This window comes from Tachypleus tridentatus, chromosome 2, assembly GCF_004210375.1.
Source record: "Tachypleus tridentatus isolate NWPU-2018 chromosome 2, ASM421037v1, whole genome shotgun sequence".
Taxonomy (NCBI): Eukaryota; Metazoa; Arthropoda; class Merostomata; order Xiphosura; family Limulidae; genus Tachypleus; species Tachypleus tridentatus.
The window spans coordinates 59,682,478-59,698,837 of NC_134826.1; the positions used below are offsets into that span (position 1 = coordinate 59,682,478).

The 16,360-nt window shown below is 34.8% G+C and overlaps 1 protein-coding gene across 3 annotated transcripts in view; it reads left to right on the forward strand.

The window, feature by feature from the left end:
• LOC143243923 (protein O-mannosyl-transferase Tmtc3-like) overlaps positions 1-12,180 on the forward strand; it is a 217,728-nt gene extending 205,548 nt beyond the window's left edge. For all 3 annotated transcript variants that reach the window (XM_076487720.1, XM_076487721.1, XM_076487719.1), the window contains exons 18-21: positions 4,314-4,434; positions 5,189-5,290; positions 6,895-6,978; positions 8,279-12,180. In XM_076487720.1, the coding sequence (XP_076343835.1) occupies positions 4,314-4,434; positions 5,189-5,290; positions 6,895-6,978; positions 8,279-8,644 (673 nt within the window). In that variant the 3' untranslated portion in view covers positions 8,645-12,180. The remainder of the gene's footprint in view (positions 1-4,313; positions 4,435-5,188; positions 5,291-6,894; positions 6,979-8,278) is intronic.
• The last annotated feature ends 4,180 nt before the right edge of the window (positions 12,181-16,360 follow it).

Genomic DNA, 16,360 nt, shown 5'->3' on the forward strand with positions numbered 1-16,360 from the left:
TACTATAGTAATATAACTTTTTGCATCTTTTTGGCTTTACCAACGAAACCATGCTACTGCTAATAAGATACTTTCAATAACTCCAACTACCACATTCTTCCTCTGTCGCAAACAAAGTAATACCACACGTCCAGCATCAGCATTTAGAGATGATCACCAGCTAACATCATTCGTCAGGTCCTGCATCAGCATCTAGGTATGATTGCCAGCTAACAAAGTTCATCAGGTCCTGCATCAGCATTTACGGATGATCACCAGCTAACAAAATCATTCATCAGGTCCTACCTCAGCATCTAAGAATAATTACTAGCTAACAAAGAAATTCATCACATCCTACGTTGGCATCTAAGGATACTTACTAGCTAACAAAGTCATTCATCAGGTCCTACATCAGCATCTAAGGATAATTACTAGTTAACAAAGTCATTCATCAGGTCCTATATCAGCATTTAAAATTATTTACTAGCTAACAAAGTCATTCATCAGATCCTACATCAGCATCTAAGGATGATTACTAGCTCAGTACCATTTTACTCTTGCTCCTATTTTCATTTCCTCTGCTCAAGATAGAATCCCGTATCTCTTGTATTAACTAGGCTAAAGGGTTATAACACTAGCTACTGTTGTAAAGCACTCCTTTTAACAACCCAAACTATTACAGTAGTAATGACCTTCCCAAAAAGCACAAATCAGTGATATAGATAAAGTTGGAAATTATAAATAGCTGCATATTGATGTATGATGAATAACACTCAGAATAAAGACTTTTAAGAAAATGCACTAAAATATTGAAAGTCAAATATTTTTTATTTATAATTTCTCAGTGTAGAGAGAAATACTTGACGTCATATTCTTTTTTCTTTTACTATTCAGAGACACCGTCATATTTTATGTATCAAGATTATTATGGTTATTTTGAAAATTTGTTTTGTTGGAAGTTGTACACAAACAGATGCACATATAAGTAGCTGCTTTATGGCAGTTTTCTGAAAACTGGACACTTAGATCACTCATCCAGAGTATGTTTGTTTTGAAATATGCTTGAATGACCCATTTACACTATGATTACTATGAATCAGCATCTAGCAAAGTCATTCATCAGGTCCTTCATCGGCATCGAAGTATAATTACTAGCTAACAAAGTCATTCATCAGATCCTATATCAGCATCTAAGGATAATTACTAGCTAACAAAGTCGTTCATCAGATCCTATATCAGCATCTAAGGATAATTACTAGCTAACAAAGTCATTCATAATCCACTCACACTGTGATCATTTTGAAACACATTTTATTACAACTCATTAACAATATGATAATTTTGGACTGCCCACAGTGTAATAATTCTAACCCCTGATATAACAATAGGAGGCCTAGCTATTCACTTTAGGTCTATTCATCCGAGTAGGGAAAAGAAGTCCCCACACATTGCATAAGATTCTTTACGTCCTTTGGACTTTTAAAAGGTCTTGACACAGTAAAATTAGATAATTAATTTTTTTTCCACGTGTAGTTTGTACTGAAACTTTTAGAAGAATTGTGACGAGAACAAAGAGGTCTTGAATTACGAGATAAAACTTTATTAACTTGGCGACCATTACAATGTACATTTTAACATGATATATTGTGAAGTGTCTAAATAGCATTAATAATTTTCAGTACCTTCGAGGCAGTTAGTAGAATCTGAATTATTTCTTCCGAAAGGAATTTTCATCCCAACTTTATTTATTTGTAATTAAGCATAGAGATACACAAAGAACTATCTGCATTCTACCAACCATGGGTATCGAATTTCGGATTCTAGCATTGTAAGTCTTCAGACATATCGCTTTGCCACTAGGTAGCCGAATCTGAATGTACTAGGATTTATAAGGTCTTTCACAATGGACTGAAATTAAAAAAAAAGGTTTTCATTTTATCTAGTTTATTTGAAATACAACAGTCAGAATAAATATATGTACTATTTTAAATTACTTAAGGTGGTCCATGGTTCGTGTCCCACTGCCGCAAATCTCGCTCCGTGCTTTAGGGCTGTGGATGGATGTCTTCCTTTAATCCTACTAATGATTCAGTCAGTCATGATTATCCAAAGAGTAATCAATGAAGTTTTGTTGACTAGCTGTATTCATTCTAGTTTATAAAATGAAGGACTGTTATGCTCAAATAGTCCTTGTGTAAGTTTACACGATATTTTAAGATTATTCATGCCGAAGTGATGTAATATATCTGAAAACATTTCATTGCTCCTTTAGATTACATAGATAAACCTCGATTTTCTTCATAGTCGGGTTGGATAGTTATAAACAATTTTCGTGATACGTTTTGTGGTTTAATATATCACGTAGAAAAAAATATTATTTGTAATTCAAGACTGTGAACTTGATGACGCATCACTAAAACCTGTACTAATAGGACTCTGTTAGACCGTAGATAAAGTCATTTGGACATTGCAAGTGTACGTGCAAATGTAAATTTTCTCGTGGCTTCTTAACGTCAAACTGGTGGATCACCTTCAAGATATTACTTGAGGGTACATTGATTAAAACAGACAACCAGATATATGCTCATTTACGATGTGCTGAACATAGAAATAATTCAGTAGTATAGTCAGTACGATGACATATCATTTCTGGTGAGAGTTAACATCCAATCAAGATGAATGCACATAATAGAACTGAACATTCTTGAGAGGAGACAATAGTTCTAAAAGGACTAAAAGTCAAGTATTTAGCTTGAAAAGCGTCCGTGGTCTGTATGATTCAGCAATGTGATATTTAGATTTATACGCATAAGATATGAGAAGCACGTGAAACGTGATATCCAAAACTAATGACACTCACTTGAGGAAAACCGCCACAGACCAGATTCTAAAAGGCAAGTTTCGCAATAAGAATTTTCAATATGGTTGAGTTCTGACAATGAACTTACTCAACTGTGATAAGCTGAATTATTTAATCCTCGAATTAAAGACGAGTTTTTTTTATACCAATTGCCACCGATAGGGTACACATTTCGCATCAAATATAACTGAGTAATTCTTTACACGTCATGCAAAGAACTGACACAAGCGAGTGTAATTAATGAGTATAATAATGTCGATGGTGTAATTTGTTGGTTTCTTTTTTATGTAAGTTACGATGTAATCAAGAAAACATACATAGTTTAGTAAATTGTATTTGTAAAAGCCAATGGATTAGACACCATACATAACTCCAGGATTAACCCAGATTATAATCTTCTTTCGTTTTATAGCGGCACAATGGTATATCTGCGAACTTGTACTGCTATAAACCAGGGTTTCGATATCCATGGTGGGCAGAGAACAGATATCCCTTTGTATAACTTTGTGCATAATAACAAACAGTCGTTTTGTAGCAAAAATTCATGAACTACAAGTGCTATATCTTCACTTAGTAGCCTACATAGTTTATATCCTCACTTAGTAAATATTTTCTAAGTCATCCGGAAGCACTAACCTTTATCATATATTTTATTCCTTGAATCTACCTGTTCTCAAGAATACAAACCAAATTAATAGGATTCTTTATCGGTTCAACATAAACTGTTGATTGCTGGAAGCGGCAGTAATTTAATCCGAACTTCCTGTGGTTTTTATGAGCCCGGCAGGTGGTTAAGGCACTCGACTCATAATCTGAGGGTTACGGGTTCGAATTCCGTCACACCAAACACGCTCACTCTTTCAGCTGTGGGGGTGTTATAATGTGAGAATCAATCCAACTATTCGTTGGTAAAAGAGTAGCCCAAGAGTTGGCGGTGGGTGGTGATAACTAGCTGCCTTCCCTTTAGTCTTACCCTGCGAAATTGGGGACTACTAGCGCAGATAACCCTCGTGTAGCTTTGTGCGAAATTCAAAAACAAACTGGTTTTTATTCGTTTTATTCAATTATTCGCTCCTGTTTACCTTGGGCCCGGCATGGCCTAGCGCGTTAAGGCGTGCGCTTCGTAATCTGAGGGTCGCGAGTTCGCGCCCGAGTCGCGCCAAACATGCTCGCTCTCCCAGCCGTGGGGGCGTTATAATGTTACGGTCAATCCCACTATTCGTTGGTAAAAGAGTAGCCCAAGAGTTGGTGGTGATGACTAGATGCCTTCCCTCTAGTCTTACACTGCTAAATTAGGGACGGCTAGCACAGATAGCCCTCGAGTAGTTTTGAGCGAAACTCCAAAACAAATAAACAAACCTATTTACCTTGAAAATAGGCTTTTGGGTGTTACGGACTAGCTAAAGTTGTAGTAGACGCTATCAAAGACTATATTTTATTCTAACCCTTTCTCTCTCTTACCCTTTCCTCCTAGACTACAGCTGCTTCTCAGAAGACGGAAAGTTAACGAACGTGTTTACTTCAACCTGGGGATGTTATCAATGGATGACAAACGATTTATTGAAGCTGAAACCTGGTTTAAGAAAGCTATTGAGGTCAGTGTTTGTTAATGTAGAAAGTTTTTACATAAAAAAAACTGGCCATAAAGGTCAGTGTTCGGTAGCATAGAAAGTTCTTACTTTAAAAAAAAAAAGTGGCCATATAGGTCAGTGTTGGGTACATAGAAAGTTTTTACATAAAAGAAAAGTTATGGCCATACAGGTCAGTGCAAGATGGTTTGCATAGTTCGAAATCGATTTAATGTTGCTTGTTTGTTTGTTAAACTCTTTGGGTTATCTGTGTTGTGCCCACATCATATATTTGTGTATATAAATATAACGTTTGTTAGCGTTATAAGCCCTCTGATTTACCAGTAAATCATAGAGGGCGTTTAACTTTGTCATTTTAATTTATTCACATATTGCCAAACACCTAACATCCTGTTAAAACTTCTTGTATTCTTAAACGTAGTTTATACTTTACAAAATGCATCTCTCTTCTTTTCGATTACTTTACTGTTAAAGACAGGCCGAACTTGACCTAGTATTAACGTGCACAACCCATGAATCTGAGGATTAATGGTTCGCGACCCCTTGCCATACAAACTCTCAGAGTGCTTTGGGATAGTTGTATGGGTTTACATGCCCAAGAGCTGACGGTAATGCTGCCCACTGCCTTTATCTGGTATTATCTTTTCAAAAGTAGAAACATTACGCACAGACACCTCTTGTGCAACTTGCATGAATATCGAAACAAGTTTGTATTTCTTATTATGAGGATAATGATAATTTAACTGAATGTGTGTTTTAGGTGAGAGAGGATTTCCGCAGTGCATTGTTTAACCTGGCGCTACTCCTGTCAGACACACACCGTCCACTAGAGGCCGTGCCTTTTCTCAAACAACTTTTAAAGGTAAGCTTTGACCACAAACTGCTAGAGAACTTTTTTGTTGTTGTTATTTTCTTACCAATAGAAATGTGTATATAAATGTAACAAGGTTTATAAGTTAAGCTTTCTCAGGTGATAGACTAGTATCACATACTTCAAAAACTGAGTAGGTCTTTACTGAAATAACGTAATACGACAGTAAGAGTGCATCTTAAGTTTAAAGAAACCGCCATTTTGTCGATTAAGTAAGGTGTCTCTCTGTAAACAAAGTGAAAACCATTAACGACTGCTGTGGTTACGTTTTTACGAAACAAATTGAAACCATAATGGCCGCTGAAAAATATCATATATATATATATATACATACGGCCCTTATCAGTATTCGTATAACATTAACATGATAGCTTTTCTTTTTATAGATGGTTTAGGTAAACTCATCATAATTAAACAACAAGATGAAATGGACAGCAACTCTCTAATTCAAAGTGACGCTTTTGGTGAAAGTCTTAGAGAACTGATCTACAAACGTAGCACAGATAAAAGGGGTGTGTCCATTTCATTTTGTTTGTCCGTCATAACTTCTTGCACTCATCGGTTATTACGAAACTAAAGTTGTAAAAGTCCATTTACAAAAAAAAAGTATGTAATACTCGGAGAGAAAATTCTGTCCCCCCATATTTGACCCTCCATTTACTGCTTCTTTACGTACCGTTCTGGTCCACATGTTGTATCATATCGAATAATATTATATCTTGGCAGTCAGTGTTTCCCAAAGTGTGAAGAGTGCCTGTCCCTCAAGGGAATGCAAATGATATCTTGGGGCACGACCAATTAAGCAAAGTTAGTCATTTTGATGTACTTTTTGTTATTAATCAAAATAATAAGAAGTTAATACAACACAAATAATATTTTATTTTGTGTCCTTGTATTATATATGGTCACTTGACTCGTTCACACATTTACAAAAAAAAAGGAGGTGCGCAAGAAGTCTTATTTATTAAAGGGGGACATAGGAGACAAACGTTTTGGAAACACTGTCTTACCCTGTTCTAATACGTTTTGTAAATAAATGACCAATACAACTTAGTGAAAATACTTATCTCCTTTGTAAAATACACACAGTAACTATTTGATTTATCTACAATATTAACGGTATTTTTGTGCGAGTCCAATGTTTTGAGGAATCCTGTATGCGACAACTTTATGAAACAATGCAAAAGTAATTAAGGAAAATGCGTCTAGGGTTAGGACCTCACTGGTAGTTCTAAGGTTAAATTTGGTTTGAATTTCGCGCAAAACTGCACGAGGACTATCTATGCAAGCCATCCCTAATTTACCAGTAAAAAACCAGAGGGAAAGCACCACCCACCGCCAACCCTTGAGTTACTTTTTTGCCAACGAAAAGAGGGATTGACTGTCACATTATAATGCTCCCACGGCTGAAAGGGTGAGCAAACCCGCGTCCCTCAGATTACTATTCAAGCATCCTAACCACCTGGCTAAGCCAGGCCCTGTAGGGTTAAACAACCTCAAATGAGAGTAAATATAATATGGTGTGTAACGCAATTATCGAATAAAGTTAAATTTATTTTTGTTCTGAAATTTTCTCATATGTAATTTCTTAACAGCATCACTCAGACCACGTGAAGGGGTTAATTCTTCTTGGAGACATCTACATTAACCACGTGAGAGACTTACATGCAGCAGAAGAAGTAAGTTTCTTTCTTATTACGCGATAACATTGTATTTATTTTATAAGAAAAAATTTGTACGACATAGAATTATCACTAGTATATTTCTTTCTGTGATTGGCAAATAGAAATAATCTGTAGTTTGTACGTTTTTTTTTCACCGCTTGGATGTTGTATTTTATAAGGTAGTAACATGTATAAAAAAACTTTTCAGGCAAAACATATACAAGGATCGGATTTTATGTTTGATAAAATAAATTTTAGGGTTATTATAATTTTCCAGTCACTTTATAAGATAATTAATAAATTACAAACATCATTCATAAAACCCTTTCTAATTAAGCACAAAGCTACACAATGGGCTGTCTGTGCTCTGCCAACACACGGATATCGATTTCTAGCGTGGTAACTTCACTGGGGGGGGAGGTATTTATAAAAAACAAGAGAGTCACTTTCACTTCGAACGAACCTAAAACTGTGGTAAAAAAGAATATTTAACTTATTTTCAAGTAATACAGTATCATGCACCTGGCATTTCTTTGTGCTTAAGTAAGGTATATACTACATTATTTGTACATATTTTTAGTTTCATTAACAGTATCGATTATACTGTTTGATATATCGAACGTCATTACTTTCTAATTTGATTTATTTTTATTAGTATATTTTCATTATGAAGTTGTTGCGTTGTTAACCTAATATACGAATTTAATATTAGCCGTTTCTTTTACGCTGAAAAATTAACTGAGCTTGTATTTTGAACTGCGTTAACAGCGCATCTTTAACTGCCCTCTCACATTAATTCAGTGGTAAACCTGAGGGCTTACAACCCTAAAAACGAGTCTTGATATCCGCAGTGTGTACGTCACAGATAAGCGCTGTGTAGTTTCCTTCAACTCTCGTCTAATGAACCACAGATGACACGAGGAAATCAGACTAAATAATTATTACTAACATAGGGCTTGCCAGCTTTTATTTTATTTAGTAGCCTTACCGTAGTAGCCATGTAATATCAAACATTGCAACAATTACTGACTTTAAATTGCATAACACTGATTCTAAATGTATCACACATTTCGTGAAAGGTTTAACATAACTGAAAGTATAACTTAAGAATGACTGATTTTATCCTCACCAAATATTTTTATTTCTTCCACGTCAAAGTATGAGTTTCTTTGTAGTTTTGATTTATGGTTTTAAAAATGTTTCAGGTACCTGAAAAGTTCGATTTATGTTCATTGTCCATTGGAGTAATGGGACTTTTAATTAGTTCCAGTTGCTTTCAACAGATAGCGCTAATTAATTCATATTATGCTTTCAGTGCTATAAGAGGATTCTGGATATGGAACCGACAAACGTTCAAGCAGTGCATAATCTCTGCGTTGTGCACGTGGAACGTGGACACTTGCAAAAGGGAGAACAATGTTTGGTACAGGCAGCAGAATTAGCACCTAAGGAGGAGTACATACAACGCCACCTTCAGATTATTCGATCACGCATGCAAACAATACGAGCTAAAACGTCCACACAGGTTCAGCAGGAGAAATCGGCGCGCTCTATTCACCAGACAAAGGGACAGAGAAATTCGAATTACATAGCCAAAAGTGAGACAGAATTCAACCGCCAATCTTCTCGAAGCTCACAAGTTGATACTTCTCTAAATGAGCAGAAGTCTACAGGAAAATAGAGTGAGGAGTGAGTAAAGTACGTTGCGTCTATGAAAGTAATTCCTCCTTGGAAAATTGGTGCTCTAAGACTAATCTGTGAAAAAAATAGTATTATAATCCATTGTATATACGGTTGTTAGAGAGCTTTATACGTATGTCATATTGAAAAAAAAATCTAGTTTTGACAAAAACAAAGATATATTAATTAATTGCTAGGAAAAGGAAATTATTTTGTGAATAAAAGACGATGAAAATCGTAAGGCTTAGATAAGAATGATCAGAGCAGATATATGAATGTATTGCACTGAAGAGCACAACCTTACAAAAGAACAACATATCGGCACGTTTTAGTACTACAGACTTAATTATTCCTAAAATATTACACTTTAACAAACATCCTCCAAAATGAAGTCTTGTACTCTTGTGAATGAAAACAACTTCCAGTTTTATAAATTACGTCAAATTTCTGTGTTAACTCTGAGTGTTCTTTTATATTTGTTACATCTTGTATCTTTGAGGAATCTTCACATTGAACTTACATTTTAAATACCGAACTGTTAGATAACTAGTACTATTAATTTTATTTCACGCCCGTGTTTTACTTTCTTGGTCATTTAGTAATTGAAAACACAGTGAAGTCTTATGGTGTTGATAACGTACAATTAGGATATGGGTCAATAGTTAGCAAATGAGTGGATTACAGACTTTCAGTAAATACTATTTTCACACATGTTAACAGTTGTTAACACTGAAATCCCTGACTTTTCAAGCCTGCTGAATCCAGTTTGTATATAAAATGCCTAAACTGGCTCGACTACACGTTTCTCGTAATTAGTCCTTCACCAATCTCAAAATCATCAGTTCGGCGAACCGTTTTGATATTCATATAATTTGTAATAAGAAAAGTATATTATCACTGTATAATGCAGTAATTGGTCCATGTTTCTCATGATAATAAAGAGTACGTATTATGAAATTGTCGATGTGTCATTGTCCCCTGTCATTGTAAGTCTATGGATTTACAACGCTAAAATCAGGGGTTTGATTCCCCTCTGTGGACACAGCAGATAGCCTAATGTGGCTTTGTTATAAGAAAACACACACACACGATGTGTCATTTCTTTTGGGTTTGTTTGTTTTTACCAGCGTTGAAAATAATTGTTTAACAAGTTAATGAATTTCTAGATTCTTAATACGATTATGTTAAATGAATTAGTTTCGCAGTCTTAGTTCATATGTATGTTGTTGTTTTATCTGTTAACATTTTGTTTAAAAAAGGAGAGAAGGCGCAACGGTAAGGAAACGTTAACCTATGACTGTATTTTGTGCTTCACTATTTGCCACAGTTTCACTTGGTAATCTGTCATGACCATTTTTTAACTTGTATCATTTGGAAATTTTCAGTTTGAAACAAGGTTTTAATTTGTATAGGAACTATGAAATTCAATTGTACTTTTATTATATGTTCTCAGTGACAAAATTCTACAAATTAAGAATCAAAATAAACCTCAAGTATTTGGCAAGATCTTATTTGTTTGTTATTTAGCGCAAAGTTACACGATAAGCCAATCACGAGTTTTGGAACCTGATTTCAGAGGTATTGCTAAGCCATAATTGGTCAAGAAACTGTGATATAACAGTAAGATTTAGCTTGTTTTCGAAAGTGTTTATTTGCGTAGAATATTATCTGCATAAGTGGAAAATATTCATGAAAAGATGTTACTTTGCATAAATTTTATTATTGATCAATTCTATATTCAGAACGAAAATTTACAAAAACAGTTATTATATTTAGTGCTGTTCCTCCCCCGCACTGGCTCAGCGGTAATCTCAAGAGCTTCTAAAAGTTTGATTTGTATTAATTGCATACTCTTGGTGAGCACGGCCTAAATAGTCCTTTGCGCGCTTTGTGCTTTAACACTAACGTTCAATAAGTAAGAGGCCCCCACGGTTGAAAGGGCGAGCATGTTTGGTGGGACGGGATTCGAACCCGCGACCCTCAGATTACGCATCGAACGCCTTAATCCACCTGGCCTGACCCTTTGTATTTATATATGCAGAACTTCTCTGAATCGGTGGCCAAATAAACGTGTAATATACTGGTATCAAACTGTATCAAAATACATCAAGACAAGAGTATTTTTTAAACAACTAGCCACGTAAGACATTAATGGCCGCCATATGATTGTTATTGTTTGTTCGAAATTAAGCATAAAGCTACATAGTCTGTGCTCTGCCCCCCGCGGTATCGAACCCCCCATACACACACACACACACACACACCATTCTCTTCACGAACTAGTTTTTGTAGTTCCTTTATAGGCCGAAAATTTACCATCGCTAATTTAGGCAATGTTCCGCCTTGGTTACGCCACTATTTCAAAATCCTTTTTTTAGATCCCCCCCCCAAATAAAACATTGTATGTTCTATAATAATACATGCACAAAAACACACAGTTTCGTATAACTACTATTTTTTGCATGTCAGAAGGTGGTTTCAAAACTACATATAAGTTTCTGTTTTTCAGAAAACCTTGTAACTTATCAGAATCAATGGTCTTACTAAGACTGTCATAGTTGTGTGTTTTGTTTCTTATTATCAAGGGGTGAGAGAAAAAAGTAATATGGTTATCTCTTCGTAAGTAATCCATTAAATATTAGGACTAATTGCGATTAATGTTTAATTGGAATATAAAAAGTTTGGATATTTTTATTTTATTTTTTTTACTTTGACGGTAGCTGTGATAACCCTTATTCGTAATTCTAACTGAACTTCCACAGGGTTTTCGAAAGTGTTCTGTTTCAAGAGTAAATGAAACTATAATTAATTGTAACCAGAATTTTCATTTATTGCCTTTGGAGTTCATATGATATGCTGTGTTGTAGCTTGTAGAGTGCATAATTCTTCTCGTGGTTCATGGCATACGCACGTTTTACCGATTTCACGACAGTCGGAATTGCACTTTAAGCATGTTTTATGTGACATCATTTTAGTGTCTACCGACAGACAACACACTACTGCACAGTGGTGCGAATGGTTAAAACAAATAAATCAGAACGCCCCATAGTTGTCTAAGAACAGATGTAATAATATTACTCTAACTATACTATACTGTTTTTGTTTCAACTCTTAAGTTAAATAATTACTTGGAGATAAATCAGAATTAAACGAAAGAAATAAATGAAAAATAAACAATTTCCAGAAAGAGTGAGAGCTTGAATTTCAGAACGGTATATGTGTTGGTGAATAAAAACATTATACGCTTCTTGAGAGGCCTAAGCTTGTAATAGGAAATTGTTAAATACATTATAGGCCTCTTTGCATTTAGGTACGTATGTAATATCACGTTGGTTTTCTTTGTAGTTTATTTTTCCCTAATATGAAAATATTTTTCAGCTAGCGAAGTTTGTTCTTATAAACTGAACGCGTTGTGCAAGTTAATTGACAGGAGTAACTGTGTTGCTTGTTTTCCAAGTTGAAAACGTTTTATTTATTTGTGCCAAAATGTATAACTGTAAACATGCTTTGGGATCATTAAACGTTATCACTTGATAAGCTTGGGTTCATTTTCTTTTAATTTTTCAGATTTATACTTTTTTTTTGACAATATTTTGTTGGAAATGTACGGATTCAGTTGGGCACTTTGAAAGCAAATCGTGTTGTGTATTTAATAACTAACAAACTTTGAAGTTCAAGTTCGTATAAAAGTTATTGCAATTTTGAACAAATATTATATATATACATGGTTTTATTTTGCTTAATTCTTCAGTGTTAATATATATATATATATATAATATCAGTAAGCAAAGCTGTGATTATTATGTCTGTGGAAGAAAAAATGTTGAGTCAATTTAATTTCATAAAGTTCCAAATTAAAAAGTCTTACACCAAGATTATGTCGAATTAACATAAAAAACGGTGGCTCTTTAGGACGTGACAAACAATATTTACATACAGTATAATTACTAGCACTGGATTTAGTGGGCTTATTCTATGATAGTTTTTATGTGCGGCTTCTACCTACTCTAAGTAGTCAGTAGAAAAGTATGACTCATATCCAAGTCCTTCATCTATGTTCGTTTACACTTTTTCCAGCATCTGATATCTAACTAATCAGTCCTCTAGAACTAAGTGCTGGCTTCATTTTAATTTCCCAGAGCTTGGGAGTTGGGCTTGGTCAAGTGTTTAAGGGTTCTAGTAATCTGAGAGTTGCGGGTTCGAATCACCGTCGCACAAATATGCTCGCCCTTTCAGTCGTGGGGGCGTTATTACGTTTGGTCAATCCCACTATTCGTTGTTGAAGGAGTAGCACAAGAGTTGACGGTGAGTGATAATGACTAGCTGCCATCCCTCTAGTCTTACACTACTAAATTAGGGACGGCTAGCACTCTCGTGTACCTTTGCACGAAATTGCAAAAAGACAAGACAAGGCCAGAGTTTATGCATTAGTTTTATACAATATTCTTGTCTCCAATAAAACAATAAAGTTTCTGCGCATCGAAAGGACTGAAGTATATTCGGAGGTAGACTTGACATCATGTGTTACCAGTTTTTGATTCAACACAATACCAACTTTTATTTTTTCTGTATAGCCTGTAAACTGTTCCAAATATCAGTGCTTAAACAAGAATAGTAGATTTCTTCGATTCCCTATCGACATTTTTTATCCTATTCAAAAATGGCGCTAGTTTATACATCGTTATTTAGTGGTGTTATATAAGAAGAAACCAAAATTTGCATTACATGTAGTTACCCTGAAATTTGGAGAGTACTTTTAACTTTTTCAAAAGTAATTTTTCATTATACGAGTATGAGCAGTATTCAACACTAATTAAATGAAAATTTCTTTCAATTAGGTTATTATAAGTATTATGTCAAAACTAAAAATAAATTTTGGCAAATCGACATACTGTGGTATATTTTAACAATATCGCACATGCTCAAAATTATCAATGTAAAGAAAACGTTTAACAAATTTTGAAACAATTTATAAATATCGAATTTAAATAACATAAATATTTTTATAGAGAATATTTGCAGCTTTAAAGCATTCCTTTCATAGAGATGTCTAGCATGAACTTCTTTAAATCCTTATGAAGATAAGTAATAGAATCTTGTCAGTTGAAAAAAAAATCATAAAAAAAACTTTAATAGCATTTATAATTTAAATAGAAACATTTTAAGAAGAATGGAAAATTATCTTCGCTCAAGATGATTCGCAAATCACGAAACATTTTAAGGAATCTCCAAAAATAACGAGATATTTAAGGAGCTAGTAACGTATGTAAAGAAAACTATAGCGAAGAGAACTGGAGGTAGAAAAATGAACTTGGTTGGAAGAGCAACTACGGAACGATTCAAGAGGAATAAGGGGTTCGAATTTAAGACTAGAATAATAAACAAAATCTTAACAGTGCAACATAAATGGTAGTGGAGATTACAAAAGACCAATGAAACAGCTGACTCACGAGATTATAGCGCTTTCTACAAATCCCAACATAAAACTGTCTCTACAAACAATATATTAAAAGAAGACCAAGATAGAGTCAGTACTAAATGAAGAATTTTGATGCCACGATGGAAAATAAAAACATTTTAGAAAAGATAAGAGAGTAAAAACTGATAACTTTCAAGATGATTTGGTTTTCATTTGTTTTGAATTTCGCGCAAAGCTCCACGAGGGCTATCTACGCTAGCCGTCCCTAATTTTGAAGTGATATACTAGAGGGAAGGCAGCTAGTCATCACCATCCACCGCCAACTCTTGGGCTACTCAGTTTACCAACGAATAGCAGGATTGACAGTAACATTATAACGCCTCCACGGCTGAATCGGTGAGCATGTTTGGTGTGATGGAGATTTCAACCCTTGATCCTCAGATTACGAGTCAAGCAGCTTAACTACCTGGCCATACCAGATGAGGCAATTAACCTGTATAACCCTCATGTAGCTCTAAGCGAGGTTCAAAAACGTATTAGTCAAAATGTAATAATAAGTAAGTTTTAAGAAATTAAATTATTTGTTAAAGAGCATATCATTTGTTATAATTACTCTTGTAACTAACAAAAATAACAATAAGAACTGGAGCTGAGTATCACGTGGAAGAATTGTTCCATTTCTGTCAAACTTTGGTCACCAGGAGATCCATTTTATTCAAATATTTGTAGCGATCCTATCGATGTTTTCTTTTGAAAAATAAAAAAAAAGAGTCGTTTCACGTGAAAGCTTTATTCCAAAGTTAAATGTTTTAATAGGTATAAAATTAATTTTAAGAAAAATATTATTTATTCAATAAATAGTTGTAATTATTACTAGCAATCTGAGAGTCGAATCTCCATCCCACCCAATATGTTCGTCGTTTCAGCTATGGAGACGTTATAACGTAACACTCGATTTCACTCTTAGTTGGTAAAAAGAGTAAGTTGTGGGTGGGAATGGCTAGTTGTCTTCTTCTAGTCTTTCCATTACTAAATTAAGGGCGGCTAGTACAGATAACCCTCGTGTAGCTATGCGCAAAATTCAACCAACTTCCTGGCGGATCGCAGTTTAAAGAACGCTTTTATATATAAAACTTACGGGCGCGGGATGACACATAAAAGGTATAAATTGTAAACTAAAGATTATCGTAAAAATATTTCACACGTTTTAAAAAGAAATTCACAAAAATAAAGTTTTAGAAAAAAAACAACACCGCATGTAGAACAGTAAATTGGTATAAGTACTTTTAATTTGGACATCATTTTATTGGACACCTGGGACTAAACGGTCAAATAAGGGACTTATGTTTCAGGGTTAAGTATCCTTACAAGGAAAGCACCGTATAGAGTTAACATATGTCGCTGCTCAAACCTTAAATATACTAATCCAACGACTAGGCCAACACCTAGTTCCGCATCCATACAAATAACCATCTCCTCTAACTGTAGTTCTCACATTTATTTTTAGTACCATGCCGTCATAAGTCTCTCACGGGCCCTGGTTCAGTTTGTTCATTTTGTTTTCAAATTTCACGCAAAGCTAAACGAGAGCTATCAACACTCGCTGTCCCTAACTTAGCAGCGTAACACTGAGGCTAGTTATCATCACCCACCGCCAACTGTTTTACCAACGAGTAGAGGGATTGACCGTAACATTATAATGCCCACACGACTGAAAGGGCAAGCATGTTTGGTGTGACGGGGATTTGAGACCCTTAGATTACACGTCGAGCGCCCTAATCACCTGGCCATACCGTCCCACCCTGGTTCAGAAAATATATATAAATATTGGGGGCCATTAAGTAACTATAAAAAAATAATAAATGCTTAGTACAGGTTTGTTGTATCTCTCTCACAGACCTGGGTTCAGAAGACAAAAAAGGTAAATAAACCAAAAATGGTAAAACAAACGGGAAGCTTAATAACATGAAATGTTCATGTGCACTCTACCATTTGAGTACGTTTTAATGAAACCGAAGTTTCTTTGGTTTCTGCTCTGCGAAACGGTCAATCACCTCCTTGTATCTAAACTTCTTGCACGCTGGTGTTCTATACAGAGTTCTACAAATCCACTGAAACGTGTTTGTGACATTGAACTTTTAAGATAATTTCATATCGGTTTTGACACTTATAATGACCTCTCAGCCGTTGTTACCGTAATTGGTATTGACAGAAACAATGAACACGTTGCGAAAACATCCAAAAGTATTAATAAAAAGAGTATAATTATTTACAATTAATATTTCTGTAAGATCCTCC